Source organism: Alnus glutinosa, chromosome 2 (genome assembly GCF_958979055.1).
Source record: "Alnus glutinosa chromosome 2, dhAlnGlut1.1, whole genome shotgun sequence".
Classification (NCBI taxonomy): domain Eukaryota; kingdom Viridiplantae; phylum Streptophyta; class Magnoliopsida; order Fagales; family Betulaceae; genus Alnus; species Alnus glutinosa.
The window spans coordinates 22452280-22478031 of record NC_084887.1 but is presented as its reverse complement, the minus strand read 5'-3'; the positions used below and the strand labels follow the sequence as shown (position 1 = coordinate 22478031).

At 36.1% G+C, this 25752-nt stretch overlaps 2 protein-coding genes and 1 long non-coding RNA gene across 6 annotated transcripts; all 3 read left to right on the top strand.

Moving 5' to 3' along the window:
• The first annotated feature begins 8265 nt into the window (after positions 1-8265).
• LOC133860370 (protein FAR-RED IMPAIRED RESPONSE 1-like) lies at positions 8266-10738 on the top strand. Its single transcript, XM_062295992.1, has 3 exons — positions 8266-8344; positions 8448-9517; positions 9614-10738. The coding sequence occupies exons 1-3, from the start codon at positions 8266-8268 to the stop codon at positions 10736-10738; spliced, it is 2274 nt and encodes a 757-aa protein (XP_062151976.1).
• Positions 10739-10778: 40 nt separating this feature from the next.
• Positions 10779-11783, top strand: LOC133860132 (uncharacterized). Its single transcript, XR_009898867.1, has 5 exons — positions 10779-10872; positions 10960-11028; positions 11118-11243; positions 11325-11623; positions 11713-11783. It is a non-coding gene; the product is annotated as an uncharacterized LOC133860132 (long non-coding RNA).
• A 5819-nt stretch (positions 11784-17602) lies between these two features.
• On the top strand, positions 17603-25643 carry LOC133861740 (pentatricopeptide repeat-containing protein At3g60050-like). 4 transcript variants are annotated; one of them, XM_062297536.1, is made up of 2 exons: positions 17603-17738; positions 17866-19935. In XM_062297536.1, the coding sequence occupies exon 2, from the start codon at positions 17966-17968 to the stop codon at positions 19415-19417; it is 1452 nt and encodes a 483-aa protein (XP_062153520.1). In that variant the 5' UTR covers positions 17603-17738; positions 17866-17965; the 3' UTR covers positions 19418-19935. The 4 variants fall into 4 exon arrangements, 1 of the variants encoding a protein (XP_062153520.1); XR_009899070.1 differs by adding an exon at positions 25100-25643 and having other exon boundaries at positions 17616-19544; XR_009899071.1 differs by adding an exon at positions 22228-22373 and having other exon boundaries at positions 17616-19544.
• The last annotated feature ends 109 nt before the right edge of the window (positions 25644-25752 follow it).

Genomic DNA, 25752 nt, shown 5'->3' with positions numbered 1-25752 from the left:
TTTTTTTTTAAAAAAAAAAAAGGGGGTAATTACCTTTTCTCCCTATGAACTACCGGATTGTGTCTTTCTGCTCCCACGAACTACCACTTCGACCAAAAAAGAGCATCAAACTACCATCTTTACATACTTTGGCCCCTTTCGTAAGAGAATCCCGTTAACTTGGATGGAATATGCCTTTTTTACCGTTAATTTTGATTTAAAGACCAAAATGCCCTTTACAATAATTAATAAAAAAATATTAAAATTAATATATTTAAAAAAAAAAACTAAGGGGGTGGCACCCGAACCACCCCTAGAGGTGGCTCCGGACACCTTTGGGGTGGCTCATAGCCCACCCCGGCCTAAGGGGTGGCTGCACGGCCACTCCAGAACCTGGGGTGGCCGCGCGGCCACCCCTAGTTACGGGGTAGCCGCGAGCCACTCGGCCACCTCAAGGGTGGCGGCCTTTTCCTTTAGTTTTTTTTTTTTTGAAATATGAGGGTATTTAGGTCATTTTTGAAATTAAGTTAGGGCATTTAAGTCTTTGCATGAATTAGACTGACGGAAGGGGCCAAAGTATGTAAAGATAGTAGTTTGATGCTCTTTTTTGGTCGAAGTGGTAGTTAGTGGGGCCAAAATGGCACAGGCTGGAAGTTCATGGGGAAAAAGGTAATTACCAAAAAAAAAAAAAATGGAAACCCTCTACATGCACTTTCGAATCACTTCTAATTGTCATGATTCTCATGAACATCCCCCTCCAAAAAAAGAAAAAAAAAAAAAAAAAAAAAAAAAAAAAAAAAAAAAAAAAAAGAAAGAAAGAAAGGAAAAAGTCATGAAGAAAGGTTTTATTTGACTGATCAGCTTAAGCAATCAAATAACAACCCAACAACTAATATTTCACTTTCCTTCAATAATTATAGATGCCATATATATATTCTGGTCTAGCTAACTTGTGGCCTAATTTAACTCTATAAATATGAAGAAGAAAAAAACGTCTGTAAAAAGTCTAAGAGCTTCTGCGAAAGAATTAATTGCAATTGCTTTTGTCATCGACACCAAAAAAAAAAAACAAGAGATGTTTGGTTTGAGAATGGAAATGTAAAAGATTGAGGAAAAAATTAAAAATCTGAAAAATCCAAGAACAGAGTCTACAAGAACTGCAAGGTAGTTTGCTTTTTCACATTAAAATTGATTAAGTAAAAATTTGATCTAACATGCTTTGAACTTCAACACCAAATACCATACAAATTACGCACAAAATCAGATAAACCCTTTGTAATCGGAAAAGAGTGTAGTCTTTTATCTTTGGGACTGTAAGTTTGTAACACAAAACAAGCATCTCCCAAAAATTCAACCACCCAATAAGCAACAGCCCATGAAAAAACTCCAAATCTCCATAACATTAAAATTAGGGTTGGCAATTTTTGACACGACCCGCGAATCCGACACGAACACGACACGGGAAAATAGGGTTTGGGTTTAACATAATCGGGTTCGGGTCATAATCGGGTTGATTAAAATCGTGTCTAGCGGGTCAACCCGCGGGTTGACCTGCCAGACACGATTATCACCCGGTTATATTAAAAAAAAAAAAAAAAATTATAGAAACTTCAGGAAACCGAGCACTAAGCAGGCCTTTTCTTCTTTTCACTTTCACAGTTCACTCATTTCCTTTTCATTTTCACTCAACACTGGCCCTCTGGAAGAGCTTTTTCTCATCTCCGGCGATTGACTCCTTTGTGTCGTTAGGTGAAACGACGCCGTCTGCGCTCGGCTTCGACGCCTTCTTCTTGGGCCACTTGGACGAATCCTTGCTATCGGTCTTGGAAATCGGCTGCTTGGTTGCCGCCGACGAGGCTGGCTTGGATTTGGGCTTGGTGGAGGCCTTCAGGGCCGAGTCTTCCAAGGGCTTGGATGCGATGGACTTCACGTTCGTGCTCGGGGTGGAGAGTTTTGGAAACTAGGGTTTGTTCACAGAGAGACAGTGAGCGTCGAGCGAGGATTGTGATTTGTGTGTGGTTTAGCTATGATTTGGAAATGCGATGGAAACAGGATTGTGTTGTTCAGAGAGAGACAGAAACAACTCTTCCACAACCTCTGGATTGCTTTGTTTGCTTCTCTCGACTGGACGATCCTTCGACCTTCATCCTTCTTTCTTCTTCTTCGGGCGATTGTCACACCGTGTTACCCGGGTCGTGTTCGGGTAACACGGTTGACAAGTGGGTTGTGTTCGGGTTCGTGTTGAACTCGAATATGTAATCGGGTCAGCCGAGTCGACACGAACCCGAATTGCCAAGCCTAATTAAAATCATACATCATAAGGGAAGATTTTTACCATTATAGAGCCAGAATAAGTGGGTATAATGAAATTACAAGTAAAAGCTTGAGATTTTACCTTCTTAATGGTCGAAAAATCCTTTGGTCCCAACCTCTTTCTTTTTCTTCTTCTTCTTCTTCTTCTTCCTCTCTCTCTCTCTCTCGTTACCGACCAGAAAAGGGGGGGCCCTCGTTGAAAAAGGGAAGGGTGTTTAGGGTTTTGAGGAAAGTAAAGGAAGAGGAGTGGGAGAAAAAAAAATTTGGACCGAAATTTCTGATTGCGCCATTATCAGACTATGCGTGCCCAGTTGTTTTAGTATAAGTGGCAACTAATATCACATTATCAGTGGCAAAGAATAAAAAATAACAAACTGGTTTGATAAAAAAAAAAAAAAAAATAATCCCTTAATTAATTATCACCACTTTTGCAGTGTTCTCCCTAAAGTTTAATTTATCTCAATTTAGTGTATACAACTTTCAACTGTTCATAATGTCACCCATTTATTATGATTTTCTGTTAAATCCCATAAAATTACCAAAATACCCTCGTTAAAAAATATTCAATTAAATTGAGAGAAATAGAACTTTAGGAGAAACAGTGTAAAAGTGGTAACAATTCAGGAAGTTAAGTGAAGTTACCCCCAAAAAATTAAACATTCACTCTGTCAAATTTGATTAATCAATTAATCGTATCACGATCAATTAGACTAATGCACTAGGATAGATCGTAGTAATACACTAGGTTCGATTGGATGATTCTATTGATCCTATGATCCTATCATGATCGATCAGACTAGTACACTAGGATCAATTGGATGTTTTATCAAATCTTCATTGTGTCAAGTTTGATTGATCGAACTCTATCACGATTAATCAGACTAATGCAATAGGTTTGATTGGATGTTCGGTCGATCAGAGTAATACACTTTGATCGATCAGATCTTCTATCGATCATATGATCATATCATGATCGTTTAGACTATTACTTAGGATCAATCGCACGTTAGATCAAACATTCATTGTTTCAAGTTTAATTGATCGAACTCTATCACGATCAATCGGACTAATGCTCTAGGATTGATCGGATGGTATATTGATCCTATTATTCTATCATGATCAATCAGATTACTACACTAGGATCGATCGAGCGTTCGATCGAACCTTCGATGTGTCAAGTTTGATCGATCAAACTTTATCATGATTAATCAGACTAATGCAATAAGTTCGATCGGAGTAATATACTGTGATCGATCAGATCTGCCATCGATCCTATGATCCTGTCATGATCGATCTGACTAATAGTTAGGATCTAATTTCACGATCGATAAGAGTAATGCATTAAGATCGATGAGATATTCTATTGATCCTATGATCATATCATGATCGATCGGATTATAATACATTTGACCAAGTCTAGAATCCAATGCACTACGATTGATCATGACAAAAAACAATTAATATATATATATATATATATATATATATATATATATATAGGTTTTAATTGTTTTAAAAACTTTTAATAGGCTAATATAATCTTAATAAGCTTTAATGTGATTTTTTATTTTATTTTATTTATTTATTTATTATTATTATTATTATTATTATTATTATTATTATTATTATTATTATTATTATTATTATTATTATTATTGTGTAGGGGTCAATAGTGGCAACACCAATTGTCACCGCTATAGACCAATTATCAACGACAACATTCACATGTCACCGCTTATGAAGGACCATCAACGGCAGATCTCACTTGTCGTCATTGATGATCTTGTACATGTCGCCGTTGATAATGGGTCAATAGCAGCAACCCTAGATCGTTGCTAATAATCTAAATTATATTTGCATCCACTAATAGTGGCTACGACAAAGTCAGTATTAATAATTGACTATTAGCGGTGACTTGTAAATGTCACCGCTAATGAGTGAGCTTTAGCAATGACTTTTGGGTTGCTGCTAACAAGTTGGCCGCTAATGTGCAAGTTTCTTGTAGTGTCGGTTGATATGACGTGTTTTAAGTGACTGATATAAAAAGTTACTGAAAACACACAATGTCACCCTGCTATATATGGTGTGATATGAGTATGAAAAAATAGCATTACTCTTCTTTTTATGTTTTTCAATGAAAACTCTTTTAATCTTTTGCAAATAATTGTTAGTTTGTTTTGTATATTTAACAAGATGTTAAACTAGGACCTTAAGTAACTTTGGATGGATTGTTAAGAAAAAAAAATAATAATAAAGAACAAATCATTATTAAGCTAATCTCATGTCAAATCTGAGTAGTTTTGTATGTATTATACCTTTAATAATTTGATAAAGGTTCTATGTACACGTCATTACCTCTAACATGCTATATCACACACCACTATTTTATGGTCAAAATTTTATTATATTTACATCTAGTAATATACACAATGTCATATTATTTAAAATTATAACATATTTATCATGTATATCATTATATCTTTAAAATAAAATCTTGATCGCAAAGGATCGTATTCGGTAAAGATATATCATTAAGGATCATATTTAGAAAAGAGAAATGCTAGAGTTTCTTCTAGTGTCATTCTATGCTGACATGACACCCTGTTTTTAATAAATAAAAACTGCAGCTTGATTTCTCTCTCCTATTTTTATTAAAAACTACAGGGTACCATGTCAACATAGAAGGACTTCAAAAAAACACTAGAAGGAGCTCTAGCATTCCTCTTTAAAAAATTATATGCCTCGTCAAAATTAGGAAAAGCGACATGGATTCACTTAATTTTTATTGAAGTACATTTTTATCCCATTAATTTCATAAATTCTCACAAATCTATTATGTACGTTCACTGAGCTTTAAAGGTTATCATTTATGTAACAATGTCATTGCCAATCAATATGTACAATTTGATTGGGTATGGAAACTAAGCATGTATAAACGAAACGGTTAACCGTTTCGTAACCGTTAATTGCATAACTGTATAACCACTTTTGAAGGCGGTTATAAATAAACGCTAACCGTCTAAAGCGAAGGGTTAACGGTTTTAGGGATAGAGGTAGGCGGTTAATAACCGCTAACCTCATACTCTTATATATAAATAATATAAATATTTATATTATATATTTAATATAAAAAATAACTTCAACACACAAAACGTTGTATTTAATTTTATTAAAAAAAAATATTCCATCTGCTCTAAAATATTTAATATAAAAAATAACTTCAACACACAAAACGTTGTATTTAATTTTATTAAAAAAAAATATTCCATCTGCTCTAAAATATTTATTCTCTTTGATAACAAGCAATGATTATACTTGAGATCACAATTTATTATCAATATCTTAAAATTTGCAAAAAGTTCAAATCACTACCTTTGAACTGTTAAATCTAAGATTCCGGTGCCTTATTCAATTTTCTCCAAGACCTAAAGTTCATCTTTAAGGTAACAAATTAAGGGGGTTTGATGGAAATCTCATTGGCCAAATGGGTATTTGAATTGGTAAGCTTGTTATGCAACTTATACCGTTTTATTTTTTCAAGTTCATTTATGTATATGGATATATAATTCTTTACACTTTTATTGGTATATATTGTTTAATTTTACAGGGAATCGAGGATTACAGTACATTTGTCAATGGATACAACATGGACTCTTTCGATTACTTATTTAATAAGTCCTTATTTTTATTTTTTTAAATGAAAATCTCATTGGCCAAATAGATATTTAAATTGGTAAGCTTGTTATGCAACTTATACCGTTTTCTTTTTTCAAGTTTATTTATGTACATGGATATATAATTCTTTAAACTTTTATTGGTATATATTGTTTAATTTTACAGGGAATTGAGGATTACAGTACATTTGTTAATGGATACAACATGGACTCTTTCGATTACTTATTTAATAAGTCCTTATTTTTATCTTTTTTAAAAAAATCTAAATTAAGCCAAAAAAGGTCCTAAAAGTCTACATATAAAAAGTGGTTATCAACCGTTGGTTATAGATTTTAATAACCGCTAACCGCCTAAGTGGAGCGGTTACGCTTGCTAAAATTCAAGAACTGCCTTAGGCGGTAGGGATGTACAACCGGTTACGATTGCGGTTATTTGCTTATAACCGCAACCGGTAGACCGGTTGTAATTTTTACTAATTGCCGGTTATTCGGTTATTTTAAACCAGTTATTAACCGGATACTTAGTTTTCATATATTGTTGAATTTTTCAAATTTTTTTTTTATTAAATCCAATATTTGGCATTTAGTTACATTATTTTCTGTCTTTTCATATTAGATTTAAATCGCTAACTAAATTTATGTCAAAAAAATCTCTCTTTGAACTCGTATATATATGCTGCAGTGTCCTTTATTCTGTTCATGGGCAATTTAGTATGAAGTGGCAAAAATTTATCTTTCTTTTTCTTTTTGGGGGAGCGAGTGTGATATCTTCATGGTTTGTGAGTATGTATCTTTCTCTTCCCTGTGCTGTACGTAGTTTAATGTGTTTCATTTGAACACCGGCCCGAGATATGATCTATACACAAAAGCCTCACAACTCTCACACAACAGTCCTACGTGGCAAGCATATTTTATTGTTTTTTTTTGTGTTTTGGTTCCTGCGGCTAGAAGAAAACATGCGAGAGAGGGAAAATCAAAATTTCCCTCAACCGAGCCACTGCCCAGTCCCTCTCTCTCTCAAATTTCTCTCCGTGCAGATCCCGTCGCCGGCAGATCCTCTCCAGCTCCGGCAGATCCTCTCCACAAATCTCGTCGCCGGCAGATCCTCTCCAGCTCCAGCAGATCCTCTCCACAGATCCGTCGTCCGGCGTTCCCGCTCCGGCAGATCCAGCTCTCTCTCTCTCCGGCGCCCGCTCCCCCAGATTCGGTCTCCAGCTTGTGTGCAATGGAAAAACGACCCATAGGATTGAAGAAGTAGAATATTATTCTCTTACCCAGCTTCTTCTTCTACTTCTCCAGCTCTCTCTCTCTCTCTCCGGCGGGCTCCCTCTCTTCGCCGTTCTCTCTCGGCGTCCGGCGTCCGGCGTCCTCTATCGTCCGGCAGATCTCATCCCAGTCCAGCTCTGTCTCCGGCAGATCTTCTCTCCGGCGGGCAGGTATTTTTTTTTTTTTCTTTTTTCTTTTTTGCTGCTACATTCTGTTTGAAATTTTGATTTGGGGTTTTTTTGTTCTTTTTTTGTTTTGGCTGCTACGTGAACTATGGTTTTGCAGCTTTGTTGTTTTGCTTTGCATTTTGCTTTATTATAATTTTTGGGTTGTTTTTCCATTGCACACAAGGTGCTTGATAAAATGCTCCATTGACCAAGTTCAGACTTATGAAAATTTAAAATCATCAGCAAGCTCCCGTATATATACACGAAAATTTCTTATCAAAACATTGGAACCTCGTTATACTTTTTCACCATATGAATGCATCGATCTTGACTGGTGACTACAATTTGATAATATTTTTCCTTCAAATTAAGATGCATGTAGGCTTAAGATTACTCTCTACAGTTTGATAATAATCAGTTGTATTCCTGTTATTGTTATTGTTAATATATTTTTTATTTATTCATTAAATCTAGCCCCAGCATCACACATCTCAAATCTTCATCAAGATGAACCAAGTATCACTAGTAGTGCTTGTCAAAATCGATCTTATACCCATACCTTAGAAACTATGTTAATATAAGCTTGTCTTTTTACTTCTCTTACTTTTCACAATTCAAATCAATAATCTTTCATATGTGTGCTCAAGTTCACCAAGCTTATATTAATATTATTCATTTATTTAAGGTAGTATTAGAGTAATAATTTTGAATTCAAACTTTATATTAATAATTCAAATTTTATTTTAATTAAATATTCTATGCATGGGGTATGGTTACTTCTTGTTATATGCATGCACTAAAGATAATTTTGCTTTGGCTCTTTAAAAGTACTATTTTTTTTTCTTCTTAATATAGCATTTTCCAAAATGGACTCTTCAAGTTCACGATTGGATACCGAGGGTCAATTTGACGGTGCTTTAACCCATCAAGATGACCATCAAAATGGTTAGATTTTTGATTTTTTTTGTTTTTATTTCTTTATTATTATTCTAGGCTTTTTTTATAAATACACTTGGTATTCTTTTTTGGATAGATGTGGGTGAAAAAGTTGAAGAACCGAAGGATTTAACGACGTTTATTTCAGATGAAGAGTTGAGTGATAAGGATGATGAGAAAGTTGAAGAACCAAAGGATTTAATGACTTTTAGTTCAGATGAAGAGTTGAGTGATAAGGAAGAAAATGTGGTCCTACCCGTGGTGTTAAAGGATGATGAGAAAATTGAAGAACCGAAGTCATCAATGACTTTTAGTTCATTAGAAGAAGTTTGCTCTTATTATAGGAGGTATGCTAAGCAAGTTGGGTTTGGTATAGCGCATAGAACCTCGAGAAAAACGAAGGGTATAAAAAGTTACGTAATGCTTATATGTACTCGTGGAGGTGACGAGCGAGCTACAAGTGATGTTGCGAAGCCAATTCCAACAACTAATAGAACAGGGTGTGGTGCCAGGATTTGTGCGAGATTATGTGGTGATGGAACGTGGTTTTTGAGTAAAGTTGAGCTGACGCATAATCATTCGTTAAGCCCGGGTAAAGCGAGATTTTTTAGAAGCAATAAGATAATTAATGATGCTGCAAAAAGAAGACTTGAGCTAAATGATAGAGCAGGAATACGTCTGAGTAAGAATTTCAATTCTTTAGTTGTTGAAAGTGGGGGGTTTGAGAGTCTTTCTTTTGGAGAGAGGGATTGTCGGAATTATATTAACAAGGCAAAAGAACTTCGTCTTGGTAAAGGGGGTGCCCAAGCACTTTGTGATTACTTCAGAAGAATGCAAAAGCAAAATAGTGGCTTCTACTTTATGATAGATATGGATGATGATTGTAGGCTACGAAATGTTTTTTGGGCGGATGCACGGAGTAGGGCAGCGTATGATTTCTTTGGGGATGTTATTACGTTTGACACAACGTATTTGACCAATAGCTATGACATGCCATTTGCTCCTTTTGTAGGAGTGAATCATCATGGTCAATCTATACTTTTGGGGGCAGGACTAATTTCAAGCGAGGATACAGACACATTTGTGTGGTTGTTTAAATGTTGGTTGGAGTGCATGAATGGCCAAGCCCCTAAAGCAATTATAACAGACCAGGATAGAGCTATGAAAAATGCAATTGCTATTGTTTTCCCTGAAAGTCGACATAGATATTGTATGTGGCACATTATGAAAAAATTCCCTGAAAAGTTTGGATCACATGCTAATTTTGATGGCATTAAGAGTGCCATAAATAAATGTTTGTATGACTCTCAAACATGTGAAGAATATGAGGAAAACTGGAAAGATCTACTGGAGAAGTATAATCTTCATGATAATGCATGGTTGAATGGGTTATATAGGGAGAAGACATTTTGGGTGCCGGCATACATGAAAGATACGTTTTGGGCGGGAATGAACACTACACAGCGAAGTGAAAGTATGAACGCATTTTTTGATGGTTACGTGCACTCCCGAACCACATTGAAAGAATTTGTTGATGAATATGATAATGCTTTAAGGAGAATGGTTGAGAGTGAGACACGTGCTGATTTTGATTCTTTCAATCGCACAATCTCGTGTATAAGCGCCTTGCAGTTAGAGAAACAGTTTCAAGTTGTCTACACAAATGCGAAGTTCAAAGAAGTACATGATCAGTTTGTGAAAATGATGTCCTGTAATAACTCCCATCTCAAAAGTGAAGGTGCAATTTCCACGTTTGAAGTTATTGAATATGTTGCCGTTGGAGACCACTTAATAGAAAAAACATTTCTTGTTTACTTCAATGAAGATGAATTGGAAGTGAAGTGCACATGTGCATTGTTTGAAGTAAGAGACATCTTATGTAGGCATTCACTTTCCGTGTTACGGACAAAGAAAGTGACAACTTTGCCACAAAGATATATTCTTGACAGATGGAGGAAGGATATTAAGCGAGAGTACTCGAAGGTTAAGAGTAGTTATGATGCCATTGGTGATAATCCACATGCTCAAATATATGACAAGGTGAGAAACAATTTTGAGGAATTACTGTCGCTCGCATCAGAAAACACGGAGGAACGTTGCATGGAACTAATGAAAAAAATTGATCAAATAAAGGAGTTGTGGCGTTGCGAAAATCAAGCTTCTGGCATTCCAGCTACTATCACATCTTCTGGTTGTCAAAAGGTGCTTAGTCCTCATAAGGTTACTTGTAAAGGGAGGCCACGAACAAAGAGAAAGGTGGCTGTTATAGAAACAGTGGTAAAGAAATCCAATGTATCAAGCAAGCCACCAAGAGACAACAATGCTAAAACGAAGAAACGAAAAAATCAAGTTAGTGATTTCTTTATTTTTTTTATTATTGATGTCCACATTTTACTTGCTTAAAAACATGTGTGCTTTCCCACATTGCATAAAATATTCTTTAATTGTAGGCCTCGAAATCAACGGAAAATCAAGGCAACACTAGTCAATCTCCGTTGCCTTCTGTACCTTCTGCAACTCACGATCATAGTACTCAGGTGATTAGCCAATATCTCTTTATTTATTGGTTGATTTTTGATAATTATTTGATATTTCACGAGGATATTTAATGTTTGTTTTTGCAGGATTCCGTCGCTTCGTCATCGACAGTTGCTCACACCTTCAGTGGTCACCATCATTCTATTCTTTCTCAGGTATAATTTGTGTTTTTTAAAGTCATTGTTTCTTGATTGGAATTTATATGCGTACAATAAGAGAAACGAATCATGCGTGCATTCATTAGGTGAATTTGTCGATTGACCCCATAAATCTGTTGTCCATAATGATAAGCCAACACAAATACCAAGAGGCTTTCACTACAGCCTTACAAATGCGTGATGTGTCAATTGTGAATTGGATTTGCTCCCAGGTAAATCACTTGATAGTATTGTGTTATTAAAATGCATTCATTTTAGATTTTAGATGTCTGAATATTAAAGCTGATTTTCAGGTCTTGACTATGGATCCTCTCCCTTTGAGTCAAGAAGTATTGCTTCAATTGTTGTGGTTTTTACCATATTGTATCAATACCAACCCAGCCGTAATAATTGCTTGGATGACACACGTTTTTAATTCCATAATCCCAACTGATCCGGCAATTGAAATGCATGTGCGGCCCATCTTCAATCAAGTTTATGCCGCACTCAACCATATAAGTGTCCTGCCCACAATTACTGATGCTGTGCGGTCAACTATACGTCTTCTGATGAATGGTTTACTTCCACCTTGAGACCAAAATGATAGTTAATGGTATTTGATTTATTATTTTGGTTATCGTTATGTTTTCTTCAGAACAATATAATGGTCTTGTTTTATAATATGTATGTGTTTTCTTGCAGAGCTGAAATGAATATTTTGTGTGGGAGTTGTAATGGAGCTAGCTTTCAGATGGACTCCTGGATGTAATGGAGTTGTAATGAAGATTGACTCCATTATTTTATTTTATTTTACTTTTTTTTGTTGTTCTTGTACTAGCTTAAAGAGGTTGAAGTGAATTTTGGATGGTGTATGTTATTCTATAAATACATGTATATGTAGTTTTATGTATATTATATGTTCATAGATGATTCGGATTTAATAATTAGTCAGTTATTAATTGATTGATTTTGTGGATTTGGGTATTTGATAATGGTAGTTGCTGATGTGCTGATTTGGAAGAATTGGTATGGAGTGTTTGGAGCTTGTCTTGTAAGGTGGCTTGATGACATTCAAGGTTCTGTTTGAGTGCAGCTAAGGAATGGTTACAAGAATCAAAAGATATGGATAAAATGGAGTGCATTATTGCTAAATTTTTCATTTTGCTGGTTGACAGCATATCTAGAAAATGGTATAAAATGTTAGTTTGAGTTGGTGATTTCCTTTGTATGTCTTGCCATGTTTATGTCTTGCCAGTTTACAATCACTGTACAAGGGTTGATAATGTTCCTCTCCAGGTTTTGGCCCATGAGATTATAAACTTTTTTTATTTGCTAAGACTAGTCTACGCCCATGTTGACATGTCCACAAAAGTAGTAGACCCTTTCTCGGCTTTTCTACATTTGTTTAGGCTCAGTTTGAGGGGAAACCTTTGTTTAGGCACCAATATGATTGAGTTCAAATCTTTCTTAATTATGAATTTTTTTTATTGGGCTGATGACATTTTCTGTAATATTTTCCTTTCTTTTTGTAATCTTTCAGATTCTTTATCTTATACATTTTCTATGTACAGAGCTATTGCCCTTTCTAGCCTTTTGTTTTTCAGTGATTGTTTTATTTACCAAAAGATTGCTGCAACAAACTATTTTCTGCCTTTATCAGTGAACAAACTAAACTGACAGTACTAATCAAGCATGAATCCACCATATTAATGATGGTTGACAAAAATTAAGCACTCCAAAAATCAAAATTACTATAAAAATCAAAAAATAAAGGAAAAAATGGATGGTAAAAAAATTGTTGAAGTTATACGGGAGTTGACAAATTAATTATAACTAGAAGTTGGAACCGACAAGCAAGACTTGAAATCTCAATAAATTCAAGACAAGGAAGAATAGAAAGGAGAAATTACAAGACTTTTTCTTCTGACTAATCAAGTGCTGATTTTACAGATCAACTTCCATCATAACTAAAATTCAGAATTTCTATTGTTCAACTGGATAGAACGTAAAATATTTGACAAGGATCATTTTCAACCTTCTTGTTTCCAACAATTCATTCTAACATTAAGTAGCTAACTTTAGAACCACTATAACCACTGAGATAAATTATAAGGCCCAAAATGATTACGACTACTGCTACCCAAAACATCTTTCTATTACTTTGACGTAGACCCAACTCCAGTCGAAGTCTAGCATATTGTTCATTGTGTTTTGTTTCAATCAGCTTCTCAAGTCTGTCAATATTGGTCATTGTCATCTTCTCAACTTTTTCAATATCGGCCCGTCTCCCTTCCTCCATGTCTCTCATATGTTCCTCCAATCTCTTCTCATAAGAAGTCATGTGGTTATCAGCCCACTTAAAAAAATCACAATCCCCAGCTTCCTGTGTGAAAACGAATAAATGTCATAAACCACTAACAAAAAATTAAGTCACAATTAATTAATTTTAAAATTACCTTATACTTTATACAGCCATACCACTTTCTTCCGGGGTTGTCACTAGTCCATGAGTACCTTAAACGTGCACACACTCCACAATAACATAACGGAGGGGGTCTTGACGCATCACTATTTACCGACATTTTTTCGGGCCTACCCCAAAAAAGAAAAAAAAAATTATATACATATAAATATGTTAAATAGATCAAACCATTCAATTTGGACATGAGAATTTTATGTATGGTGAATGTAAGCCTCTAAGGCATGTTCAAGTTCATGTTCAATACTCTGCACCAACCATTTTAAAGAGGCAACATATACAAGAAATATAATAATTCCCCTACAACAAACTATAGATCCAAAAAACCCATCAACCAATTCAGGCATGCATTAAATCCAAATATCCAGTACACCTCATCCTACGCGGCTTTATTTTTTCATTTTTTTTTGGGTAACATTTTTTTACATCACATTAGCGTATATCAACTCTATATCAAAACACATAGGGTGTGAGACCCATACATGTGAGACCGACATGCATAGAAGAGGTGTAGACTTGGTGTAAACCAAAGTGACGTAGAAATAACACATTCAATTTTTTTTAATCAACCAACTTTAGTGATAGATTAAAATGACATAATGACGCCATGTAGGATGATGTGGGAGAGAGGTGTATGAAAAATGTAGGAGAAAATCAAGAAAATAGTATTTGGGGTCATTTTAGCATAGTAGTATAATTATATCCACGAGCAATTGAAATACCAGTTGCTCAGTAAAAAATCCTATTATTGGACCTATGGGAATCACACACCAAAGTATATTATGTTGAAAAATGTCAAGTAGGCAGAGCACCAATATCACTTCAACACACTGCATCAGAGAAGTACAGGCATCAAAACATGTTAAAACCCATAAACATATTCTTCTAGAAGGCAATTGAAATCATTCTAAAACACCTAGCCTATTTTTAGTTTAGGGGATGGTAAACTATAGTAATGAAGCACAACAGAAGGAGTAAAATCTACAACACAATGATTATGGGATATAAAAATGAACTAAACCACAAGAACAAACAGTAGATGACCATAAATTACAAGCTCATATATATATACTGGGACCTCAAAATACACTCTACATGTGAAGGGAGATCGAATACCATCCAAAATATAACTCCTATTCCACCAGCATAGCCTTATCCAAACACAAACCGATCTAAAAAACACATTAACACAAACATTTCAAATCTACAAAAAATAAAAATCATAGTAACCAACATTATCCACATTTTATTTAGCACCAAAAAAGTGTTATCCACATATTATTCAACATGGGCCAAACACTTTCAAAATATGGCATCTCAGTCAACAAGTGCTAAGGGATTGGGAATGAGAATTTTCAATATTCATCATAGGGAAGGCAATGATGTTGTTTAAGACAAAATTTCTGCCATCATTGCTCAAATGATGTCGAGCAAAGGCCTTTCTTCCTTCCATTTTACAAACAAACAAATCTACTAGCCAGTAAATTAGTCCAAATCCACGAAAATCTACAACATGTCTGAAATCTACTAGCCAGCTCAGTGGAGCATTTTATCAAGCACCTTGTGTGCAATGGAAAAACAACCCAAAAATTATAATAAAGCAAAATGCAAAGCAAAACAACAAAGCTGCAAAACCATAGTTCACGTAGCAGCCAAAACAAAAAAAGAACAAAAAAACCCCAAATCAAAATTTCAAACAGAATGTAGCAGCAAAAAAGAAAAAAAAAAAAAAAATACCTGCCCGCCGGAGAGAAGATCTGCCGGAGACAGAGCTGGACTGGGATGAGATCTGCCGGACGACAGAGGACGCCGAGAGAGAACGGCGAAGAGAGGGAGCCCGCCGGAGAGAGAGAGAGAGAGCTGGAGAAGTAGAAGAAGAAGCTGGGTAAGAGAATAATATTCTACTTCTTCAATCCTATGGGTCGTTTTTCCATTGCACACAAGCTGGAGACCGAATCTGGGGGAGCGGGCACCGGAGAGAGAGAGAGCTGGATCTGCCGGAGCGGGAACGCCGGACGACGGATCTGTGGAGAGGATCTGCCGGCGACGAGATTTGTGGAGAGGATCTGCCGGCGACGAGATTTGTGGAGAGGATCTGCCGGAGCTGGAGAGGATCTGCCGGCGACGGGATCTGCACGGAGAGAAATTTGAGAGAGAGAGGGACTGGGCAGTGGCTCGGTTGAGGGAAATTTTGATTTTCCCTCTCTCGCATGTTTTCTTCTAGCCGCAGGAACCAAAACACAAAAAAAACAATAAAATATGCTTGCCACGTAGGACTGTTGTGTGAGAGTTGTGAGGCTTTTGTGTATAGATCATATCTCAATAAATAATAAACTCATAAAAATATAACTCTATTTAATTATGTATCTTAACACCAGAGTAGATCGAAGCTCTATTTGTGAATAGTGTCACGCCACATGGGGTGACACTGTTTACAGATGTATCAATATTATATTGTTTTTCCTCCTCTCTCTCTCTCTCTCTCTCTCTCTCTTTAAGATTCTTTCTTCTTCTTCTCTGCATGTGTTCTTTGCGCGCGTTCGTTTCTGGGTTTTCTTCTCCCGCGGAGGTTGGACTTGGCCTTGTCGTACATGTGAGTGGCAACTTCAGGATTACGATGGGGGAGACGCTACCCCTCCTCCTTTTGCTCAATCAATGACACGATGCGCCACGCCGCATGCCACGACGACATTATGCACCATGATGGGCCACAAACAACAGGTTTTGCTCCTCCACGTTCAGCTCTGCCGCTGGGGTCGAGCTTGTCTCCAACTTCTCCATCTACTCCACCATCTTCCCGTACCACTCGGCTTACTTCGCTAGCTTCGCCGTAATCTTCCCTGGTCAGTGAGGAAGCCATTGGAGGCTTTGGAGCGAACACACACACACACACACACACACACACACACACACACACACACACACACACACACACACACACACACACACACACACACACACACACACACACACACACACACACACACACACACACACAGAGAGAGCAACTTGACCTTACACACAGAGCAACTTGAAAAGGTCAAAAGAGAGTCCAGAAATTTCTAGGTGTAGAACGCGTGGGTGCGTGGAGTTTGGAAATTTCTAGAGGTGCAAAACGCTTGGGGCAGAGTGGAGAGAGGTTTTTAACAAAAAAAAAAAAAAGAATAAAAATGATTATTTTAATAAAATAGATAAAAATCTAAATAATCGGTTGGAGGGTAGTTTTGAAAGTAGTTAGCTAAATTAGCAAAAAGTGGGTTTTAGTTATCTAGAATAGATAAAAATTTGCATCATTCACTGTGAATGCTCTTAGCCTTCCAATCCCTCACTACAAAGAAAAAAGTATGCTAGCTTTACATCAATTAGGAGGATTAGTTCATTACCTAATAGCTATCTTGAAATCGCTTCACTGCAGTTATTTCTCATAAACTTATGCAATGTTGTACGTACAATTACCTAATTACGTACATGTATTCGTATTTTAAAAATTATAAAATAATTTATCAAAATTCACCTGTTACAAATGTATTGTGGCCCCTCTTGTAACAGGTGAATTTTGATAATTTTTTTTGATAATTTTTTAAATACGAATACATATAACTAGGTAATTGTACGTACAACATTATATATATATATATATATATATATATATATATATATATATATATATATATATATATATATATATATAAATTATAATTATATATAATAATAAAAATCGGTTGCGGTTATTCAGTTATTAACTAGTTTTTTAAAATACAATAATTGGTGACCGCAACCGAATACACGGTTATTCGGTTATTTGGTTGCGGTTATTTTTAATTTTTCGATTTTCTAATTAACGATTGTTGGCGGTTATTGGTGGTTATTGGTTATTTTCGATTAATAAGCTCTCCACTTGTACACCCCTATTAGACGGTTGCAGTTAGTAATTAATATCTAATAATCACTAATTACATCTGCTTGTACAACGATGCCAATAATGAAAACTTTTAATCTAGTATTCCACGGACTACTTGTACCCTGCCAACGTGGTTCGCTCCGATTGGGCAGTGCTGAAAATGGGTGCTATTTTACGGAAATACCAAAGTCTCCTCCATATTTCCCCTCTCTGGAAGGGCATAATTACTTGCAATAGGATCCTCTCGCAGGTTGCCCCATTTGCTCACTCACACAAGCAAAACCTCAGGCGGGAATTAGAGCCAGCTCAGGAAGACTGATATCGCCCTACCAATTAGCACAATCTCAGGTAAGTCATCCACCTCCTTCACAAGTGAAGCGAAGTCCTTACTCGATGAACATTTCTTATTCGATTCAACCCCTTTTGTGTATCTGGGCCTTTTCATTTTAATGGGTATCCTTCAATTTCATCATAGGAAGCTTTTGGAGCTCTCTATGCTTAGAATTTTCAATTTGTTAGTAGGTTTCTTGGATTTTTTGGGTACTGCAAAGTTTCACTGATAATGGGGAGTAGAAATGAACTCTATATATTTGTTTGGTCCAAGAGTGGTTCCCAAAATCTCCTGTTTTTTCATAATTTCACGAAAATTATGCGACCGTGGGTTCGATGGCGATAAGGTTGATAATGGGTTTGGGTGCATTGAGGAACCCTTGGAAGGAATGTTGAGATATTCGGACTTTGATTCCATTTCTTATGAAAAACCTGATGAAAGCCGAGTCCGGGGACATTTCTCGGTGAGGCAGGGTTTTTTTGACAACGCAAAGATTGATGCCAGGAGGATTCTTGAAGTTCTCGAGCAAGATTGCCCGGGGTTTGATACGAAATTGGCTCTAGACGAGTTGTATATAAGGCTTTCTGGGCTTCTAGTGAGGGAAGTTCTGTTGGGAATTTTGAGGAATGTAAATTATGGCAATAAGATGCGGTGTGCAAAATTAGGGTATAAGTTTTTCGTGTGGTCTGGTCAGCAGGAGAGTTACAAGCACACAGCAAATTCTTACCATTTAATAATGAAGATCTTTGCAGATTGTGAGGAGTTTAAGGCAATGTGGAGGCTACTTGATGAGATGATTGAGAATGGGTTCCCAACCACGGCACGTACCTTTAACATATTGATATGCACTTGTGGTGGGGCGGGATTGGCTAGGAAAGTTGTGGAGAGGTTCATAAAATCGAAGACATTTAATTATAGGCCTTTCAAACATTCATACAATGCGATTTTGCATTCCCTTCTCACGGTAAACCAATACAAGTTGATTGAGTGGGTGTATCAGCAGATGTTAGCTGAGGGTCATTCTCCAGATATTCTAACTTATAATGTTGTCATGTGTGCAAAGTATAGGTTGGGAAAGTTGGATCAGTTTCATAGACTGCTTGATGAAATGGGTAGAAGTGGATTTTCTCCAGACTTCCATACATATAACATTCTTCTGCACGTTCTGGGCAAAGGAGACAAACCACTTGCAGCCCTTAATCTTTTGAATCACATGAAGGAAGTAGGTTTTGATCCGAGTGTTCTTCACTTCACCACGTTGATAGATGGATTTAGCCGGGCTGGAAATTTGGATGCCTGCAAATATTTTTTTGACCAAATGATAAAGAATGGGTGTATGCCTGATGTGGTTTGTTACACTGTAATGATCACAGGATATATTGTGGCTGGGGAGCTAGAGAAAGCTCAGGAAATGTTTGATGAGATGATAGTCAAGGGACAGCTTCCAAATGTATTCACATACAATTCCATGATTCGTGGGTTTTGTATGGCAGGGAAATTCGAGGAGGCATGCTCATTGCTTAAGGAAATGGAATCTAGAGGTTGTAATCCGAATTTCCTTGTGTACAGCACCCTAGTGAGTAATTTGAGAAATGCTGGAAAGCTTTCTGAAGCTCATGAAGTAATAAGACATATGGGGGAGAAGGGGCAGTATGCTCATCTTGTCTCGAAGTTCAAGAAATATAGGAGATGCTAAAGTGACAAAATTTTTAAGTGGAGATTATTCTCTTGTAACCTCATAGGGATGTTACTAATTCATCCAGCTCAGTTGACAACATGTACTTGCCTGCTACTTCAGTTATCACAGAAGCAAAAAGATTAAAGTATGCACAACTTTTTCCCCCTAATACTATTATTCTCTTTTTTATGCTGAATGATTGACATATAGAAAAGATCCAACTTGTCGGTCATTCGCTTTGTATGCTTCATTGTCTTTGAAAATCAGCAGTTCCTTCAAGCTTCATGCATACTGTAGATGTACTGTCAGTTGTTACGTTTCCTTGTCACTTACCTTTTCCGGTATTACCATGGTTCACTACAAGAGCTGTATTTATCCTATTGTCATAGCTACAGTTTAAGGTTTGGTCATCATTGCATGAAAAATAATGAACATTTTCCCTGGAGGAGTTAAATTGTAAAGCTGATATTGATGGAGGAGTTGCTGTTGAATCCCAATGACAAAGCAATTCATATGAAGTGAAATCTTTATATCTATATCTATCTATATATCGATCTATATCCACTTATCTATCTGCATGCACACACTCAAGAAAAAAATTTAATGTAACAAGTAAAAGAAAATTAGAAAACACCTGCTTGTAGGTAGTTGTTAAATTCAGTCCTCTTTACTACTTATCAAAAAAACAAAAGCAGTTCTCTGTTACTAGAAAATTATGCAATGATCCTTTCACCTGAAAGTTTCTAGTGGGTGTTGAAAGTATTTAAGCAATATCATGTCATGGGTAAGGTAGCGGTAGATACAGCTTCAGCTTCTTGTAGAAGTATCAACGCTACATACTTTTCACCTAACCATGGATCTAACTGAACTAAAATGGGTGCTACACTGATTTTGCTAATGCTTCAGTCTTAATGTTTCAAACTCGAGTTACCATTCAACCGCATGGCAAATTGCTAGGAACATCATTCAGTCAATAATATGGTGATTTTAAAACTTGAGAAGATAAAAGGGATGGATATGGTTACATGGTAAACTTGGACACCTGATTCCTTTCCATTTTCTACCATTTTTTTTTTTTTGCATTGGGCTTATAGGCCCTTTGGTTTTCTTCATGTTGTCCAGTGGTAGCTTGGTGGCGATTGTGGTTTTTAAACCTTTATGTCAAGTTGTAAGTTGGAAAATTAACTACCAGTGTTAGTGTTTGCTCATTTTGCTTATTAGTCTTTCCATTAAAAAAGAAAAAACAAAAATGATGACCTTTCCTTGTTGGGTTGTCTCAATGTAGTATATGAAACTTCCCCAAAGTAGAAGTTTATGCTTTTTCAATTTCCTATACTACCCTGACCTTTTTTTGAAAAATAAACAAGTCTTACCAAAAGGTATGACACTAATAATATAAAGAACATTTAGGAAGATCACTATATTTTTACTTTTTCATTAATAATCTTTTCATTTCAGACCATATAATCTAATCGAGATGGAAGGAGTAATGTTTTGTTGTCCTTTGTCATGTTAGTGTAAGTAGCTATATTGAATAAATTGCACAACATTTTTTTCTTCTAAGTTATCAAAATAAATCATACAACTCTTATTATAGGATCCTTATTTTGCATAGACTGCTGGGAAATCTTTTGAAACTTTTGGCTTTTTTCTCATCCTTAGGTGGTGGTGAAATACCATTTTTTCTAATCCTGGTTAAGAAGTATTTCAAAACTTCAAATCGAGAGGATGCTGGTACAAAAATTGATGATCTTAGTTCCCCCCTCTAACATCCGTGTTCTTTTCAGAAGGGAGAAAATTAAACATTTTTCTGCTGGTCATCTGTAAGGCTATTTACCCAGCATGGATTACTTGGCTGAGTAATTGATTTACCTTTGATTTGTTTTTATGAATCAATCTGCTCACTAACGCATTATAACTTTTATTAGTTTTGTGAAGTTTCCTTAGATTTCATGAATTAATTTTTCTTCATGGTTAAGTCAAACCAGAGCTTTTATTCCACAAACTTCTATGAAATTAGCTTCCTTTCCACATGACCTAAAATCCTTGTTTGCAATGATTATGTAGATGGACCATGGCATAGGTGAGACAGTGGTTATTGTTTGGTGTGTAATGTAGTAGTCCAGAGGTGGAGGGGGTTGACTCCAGAGGTAGAGTATATATAAGTACTCCAGAGGTAGAGTTGGTTATGGAGAACCGCTGTGTTAAATGTTGGTGATGATATCTATGAAGTGGTAGCATTGTTGCTGGTGATGGCAATTGCATGGCACACGCAACATGATTGATCTACTACTTATGTCTAGGGCATACAATAGTGTTTATTAAGAAAAAGATCCCAATTTTTAGGAAAAAAAATACAAAATCAATCAATGTGGTTTCATCCATTTGCAATAAGCTCCCTAGGGTTTAAAAAGTGACTTAAAGCACTCTATGGTAAGCAAAAATGGCAATAAGCTCCCTGCTCCCAACTTTTGTTGAAAAATTTGAGAATCCGTTATCGTGTCATGTCAAAACCAATCATATAACATGTGTCTCCCTATTATACAAAATATAAAATATAAAAAGGAAAAAAATATAAATATAAATATAAAAAATGGTGCTATATCTCAGGTTCATTTGAATTGACTACATCAAGCATGTCCTGATATCATTTTAAATTGTAATTAGTCTTATAGGGCCGGATACCCTCCAGGAAAACCATGGAAGACTTTTGTATATTCAACATAAAACCCTCTCTGCAGTATGGATGTTTTTTCATTTTCAAGTCGGTAGATATATATATAATATGTACTTATTAACTGATTTACTAACGAGTTTTAACTATTTAGGTTCCAATCCGGAGTCCTCTTTGTTCTTTTACACCATGGCTTGATGGAATAAAGAAATTTACATGTATGTGTGTGTGTGATCTTATTGCTTACTTACGCATTAGACTAGTAACATTGGGATGCCTTTTGTATTTGATTTACTAACGAGTTTTAAGTTCCAATCCGGAGTACTCTTTGTTCTTTTACACCATGACTTGATGGAATAAAGAAATTTACATGTATGTGTGTGATCTTATTGCCTACTTATGCATTAGACTAGTAACATTGGGATGCCTTAATTACAATACAAAACTAAGAAAAAGGTCTCTTGCCTGCCCCTCTCTCAACTCCTTTATTCAACTGCTTAAAGCCCCCGTGATGTTTCGGTTGGAAATTCTTTTGGGTAGGGAATGCGGAAGTGTAATCATGAGATAAGTTTTTGATAGTTTGAGGGTAGGGTTATGAAAGAATATCAGGAAATGAGAGAAATTTTTGTGTCTTACCAGATTTGAGGTCAGAGATGGATCCATGATTAGCTTTTGGTGTGGTCAGTGGTGTGGGAATGTGGCTTTAAAGGTAGCTTTTCCAGTTTTATTTGGTATAGCTCATACAAAGGATACCTTTGTTGCGGTTCATTTGGAGTTTTTGGGAGGTTCCAACCAATGAAATGTAAGCTTTGCTAGAGCAGCACATGATTGAGAGATAGATGTCTTTGCTTCATTTCTCTAGGTATTGCACTCAGCTAGATCACTCTTCGAAGATCACTTGTGGTGGGTACCCTCCAAAAGAGGATTATTTGAGGTCAAGTCATTCTATTGCTCTCTGGGTTGTACTTGGAAGAGTGTAGAGCAGACTTAGGTTCTTTTGAGAATGGCCTTTTTCGTGTGGTCGACGGCTTTAGGTAAGATCTTTACCTTAGATAATTTCAGGAAGTGACACGTCATTGTCATGGACAAATGACGCGGAGTAGGGCCAGGTTAATATATTTTGGGGGTTAAGGCGAAAATTTTAAACTAGACATTTTTTCGTAGGCCCCACTCTAGTGATGGTTGGTTTTGTAAAGTTATGACTTGTATTTCAACAAGTATTTTTACGTGGTTCCTACTCTCTTCATTGGCTTCCTTGTAGTTCACATTATTTTAGTTGAGTCTCCTAATAAGAGAGAAAATGTATATATATATATATATATATATATATATATATATATATTGGTATTAATTGTTATGTTCTTGGGCCTCTAACTATTTATTTTTCTATTGAAGTTAAAGAGTCTCTAAAGAAGAGATCGTGCTTCTTTTTTTCTTTTTTTTTTTCTTTTTCAAAACCATTCTAGATTATGATTGGGCCTTTTTTTTTTTTTTTTTTTTCAAACAAACCTATCTTTGGGGGCCTTATTCTATTGCGAAAAAACTGTTTCAGCTTATGATTAGACTACTTTTTTTTTTTTCTTTTTTTTTTTTTTTTTTTTCAAATAAACTTATCTTTGGGGCCTTATTCCACTAGAAAAAGCCTTTTCAGACTATGATTAGGCCTTTTTTTTTTTTTTTTCCCCAAATAAACTTGTTTGGGGGGGGGTTTATTCCATTTGGAAGCCTTAGGTGACCGCCTAACTCACCTTATGGTTGAGTCGGCCCTGACGTGGAGAGTCCGTTGACCACCTTCTTCATTGTCACGTGGCTTATACCATTTGGACAGCCTTTTTCATTAATTGTGTTGGGTTGTCTTGAGTCATGCTTAGACATGTAGTCGATCTGTATGCCTGTTGGTGGACCTTTGGCAGTCTATGGTGTGCTGTAGTCTCTTTTAATTACACAATTATTATTTTTTTTGTTAAAATGTACAAAATCTTTTTTTTTTTAAAAAAAAATTAGGAAAAAATGCACCATCAGTCCCTGTGGTTAGCCTAATATACAAATCGCTCATTGTGGTATAAAAGTGAATTCAGAGGTCCATGTGGTTGGCGTAATTTACAAATTGCTTCCTGGAATCAAATTCCGTTGGAAAATTTGACAGATTCCGTTAGGTGCCACGCCAGTGTCAATAAGATGGCGACACGTGGCATTTTTAATAAAAAAAATATAAACATATTAAAAAAGAAAAAAAAAAAAAAAAAGCACTTTCTGAATTTAAAAGAGGCCGAAAGACGACATATTGATATTAGAAATTTTAAAGATTTAAAATTATGATTATAAAATCCCTTATGCTTGGATACGTGTAAGTTAAGTTATCCGAGAGATTAACTTAGAGCCCCAACTTGGGGCTTGTGTGTTTCTGTATTTCATGTGTACATGTATGCCCTCATCTCTGTTACTCTGTTGCGCCCTTGTAGAACAGAGACAGTGAAAATGCTGCTCAAATGTTAGCAGCTTGAGCTATCCACTGAAATTACATGTTCTAATTGTTTTGACAATCGCTCCTAGTCTCTTACTGTCAACAACGGCTATTTTTTTTTTTTTACTTATGAACTCCTTAGTCTTCAAGCTTTGCCGTAGTGTTTCCAATTCTCATAATACATACATATTCCATTCTTTTTTAATGTCATTGTTGATGCAGGGTTGGTGGCTGTTATTACTATTTTATTGACTTTTTTTAATTTTGATTATTGGTGGGTTATGATTGGGTATCTAAACGAAGCATGCACAAAACCTTTCTACGAATTCTGATATTCTAATTTCCCGAGCTGACGTAGTAAAAAAATGGCGCACTTTTTTTATGACAAGAAACTAAAAACAGATATAATATTATTCCACTGTTTGCATGGCAAGAAATTAAAAACAAATATGTTTATTCTCCTCTCTCTCTCTCTTAATCACATGATATTCTTCTAAATGCTCATTTGCCAATCAATTGCTACCCACTTGAAGTTAAAGGAGTCCCTGTCACCCAATTTCAGGTTGTAGTAACCAACCAAAGTTGTATGGCCTTTCTTGCCGACTCTATTTCCACTTTCTCAAGCTGTGGATGCGATAGTCAACAATGCCTTTGGCGCCTGCGGCATCTCAACATCAGCAACTCACATACACGTCTGGATGGTCCAACCCATGGAAAACTTATCATCAAGATTCAAGACAAGCACGTAAACGGACTTTGTTCGGATGAGCAATTTGTGTTTGCACGTCGGGTTTCTCGATCGTGTCCAAGTAAGTTAACTCTAACCCGAACCCGACCTGTCTGATAAAAAGCCTGTCATAGTAAGTGGGATCCTGCTCTGATCCGAGTCATTTACTTGAGCATTCAACATCAGGTCACGATCAAGCCACCTAGGCAAATTAGTGGGTAACCGCTAAATTTGATGCTCTCAAATTGTACCATGCGTCCGTCATATTAATCCCTCTACACCCATGTATATCTCGCTCTCAAAGATTGGATTTAGCAATTTGCTTTAATTTGTATTGATTCAATTCCTTTCCGATGAATTTTCCCGTGGCGGATTTAGACTTTTTTGGTGTACTTCCACTTGGGTAGAAAATGACCCACAAACAAATAGAAGAGCAACTCGGGAAGAAAATTTTCTTGCACTTTTCTCTTTTCTCTGTTCTTTTTTTC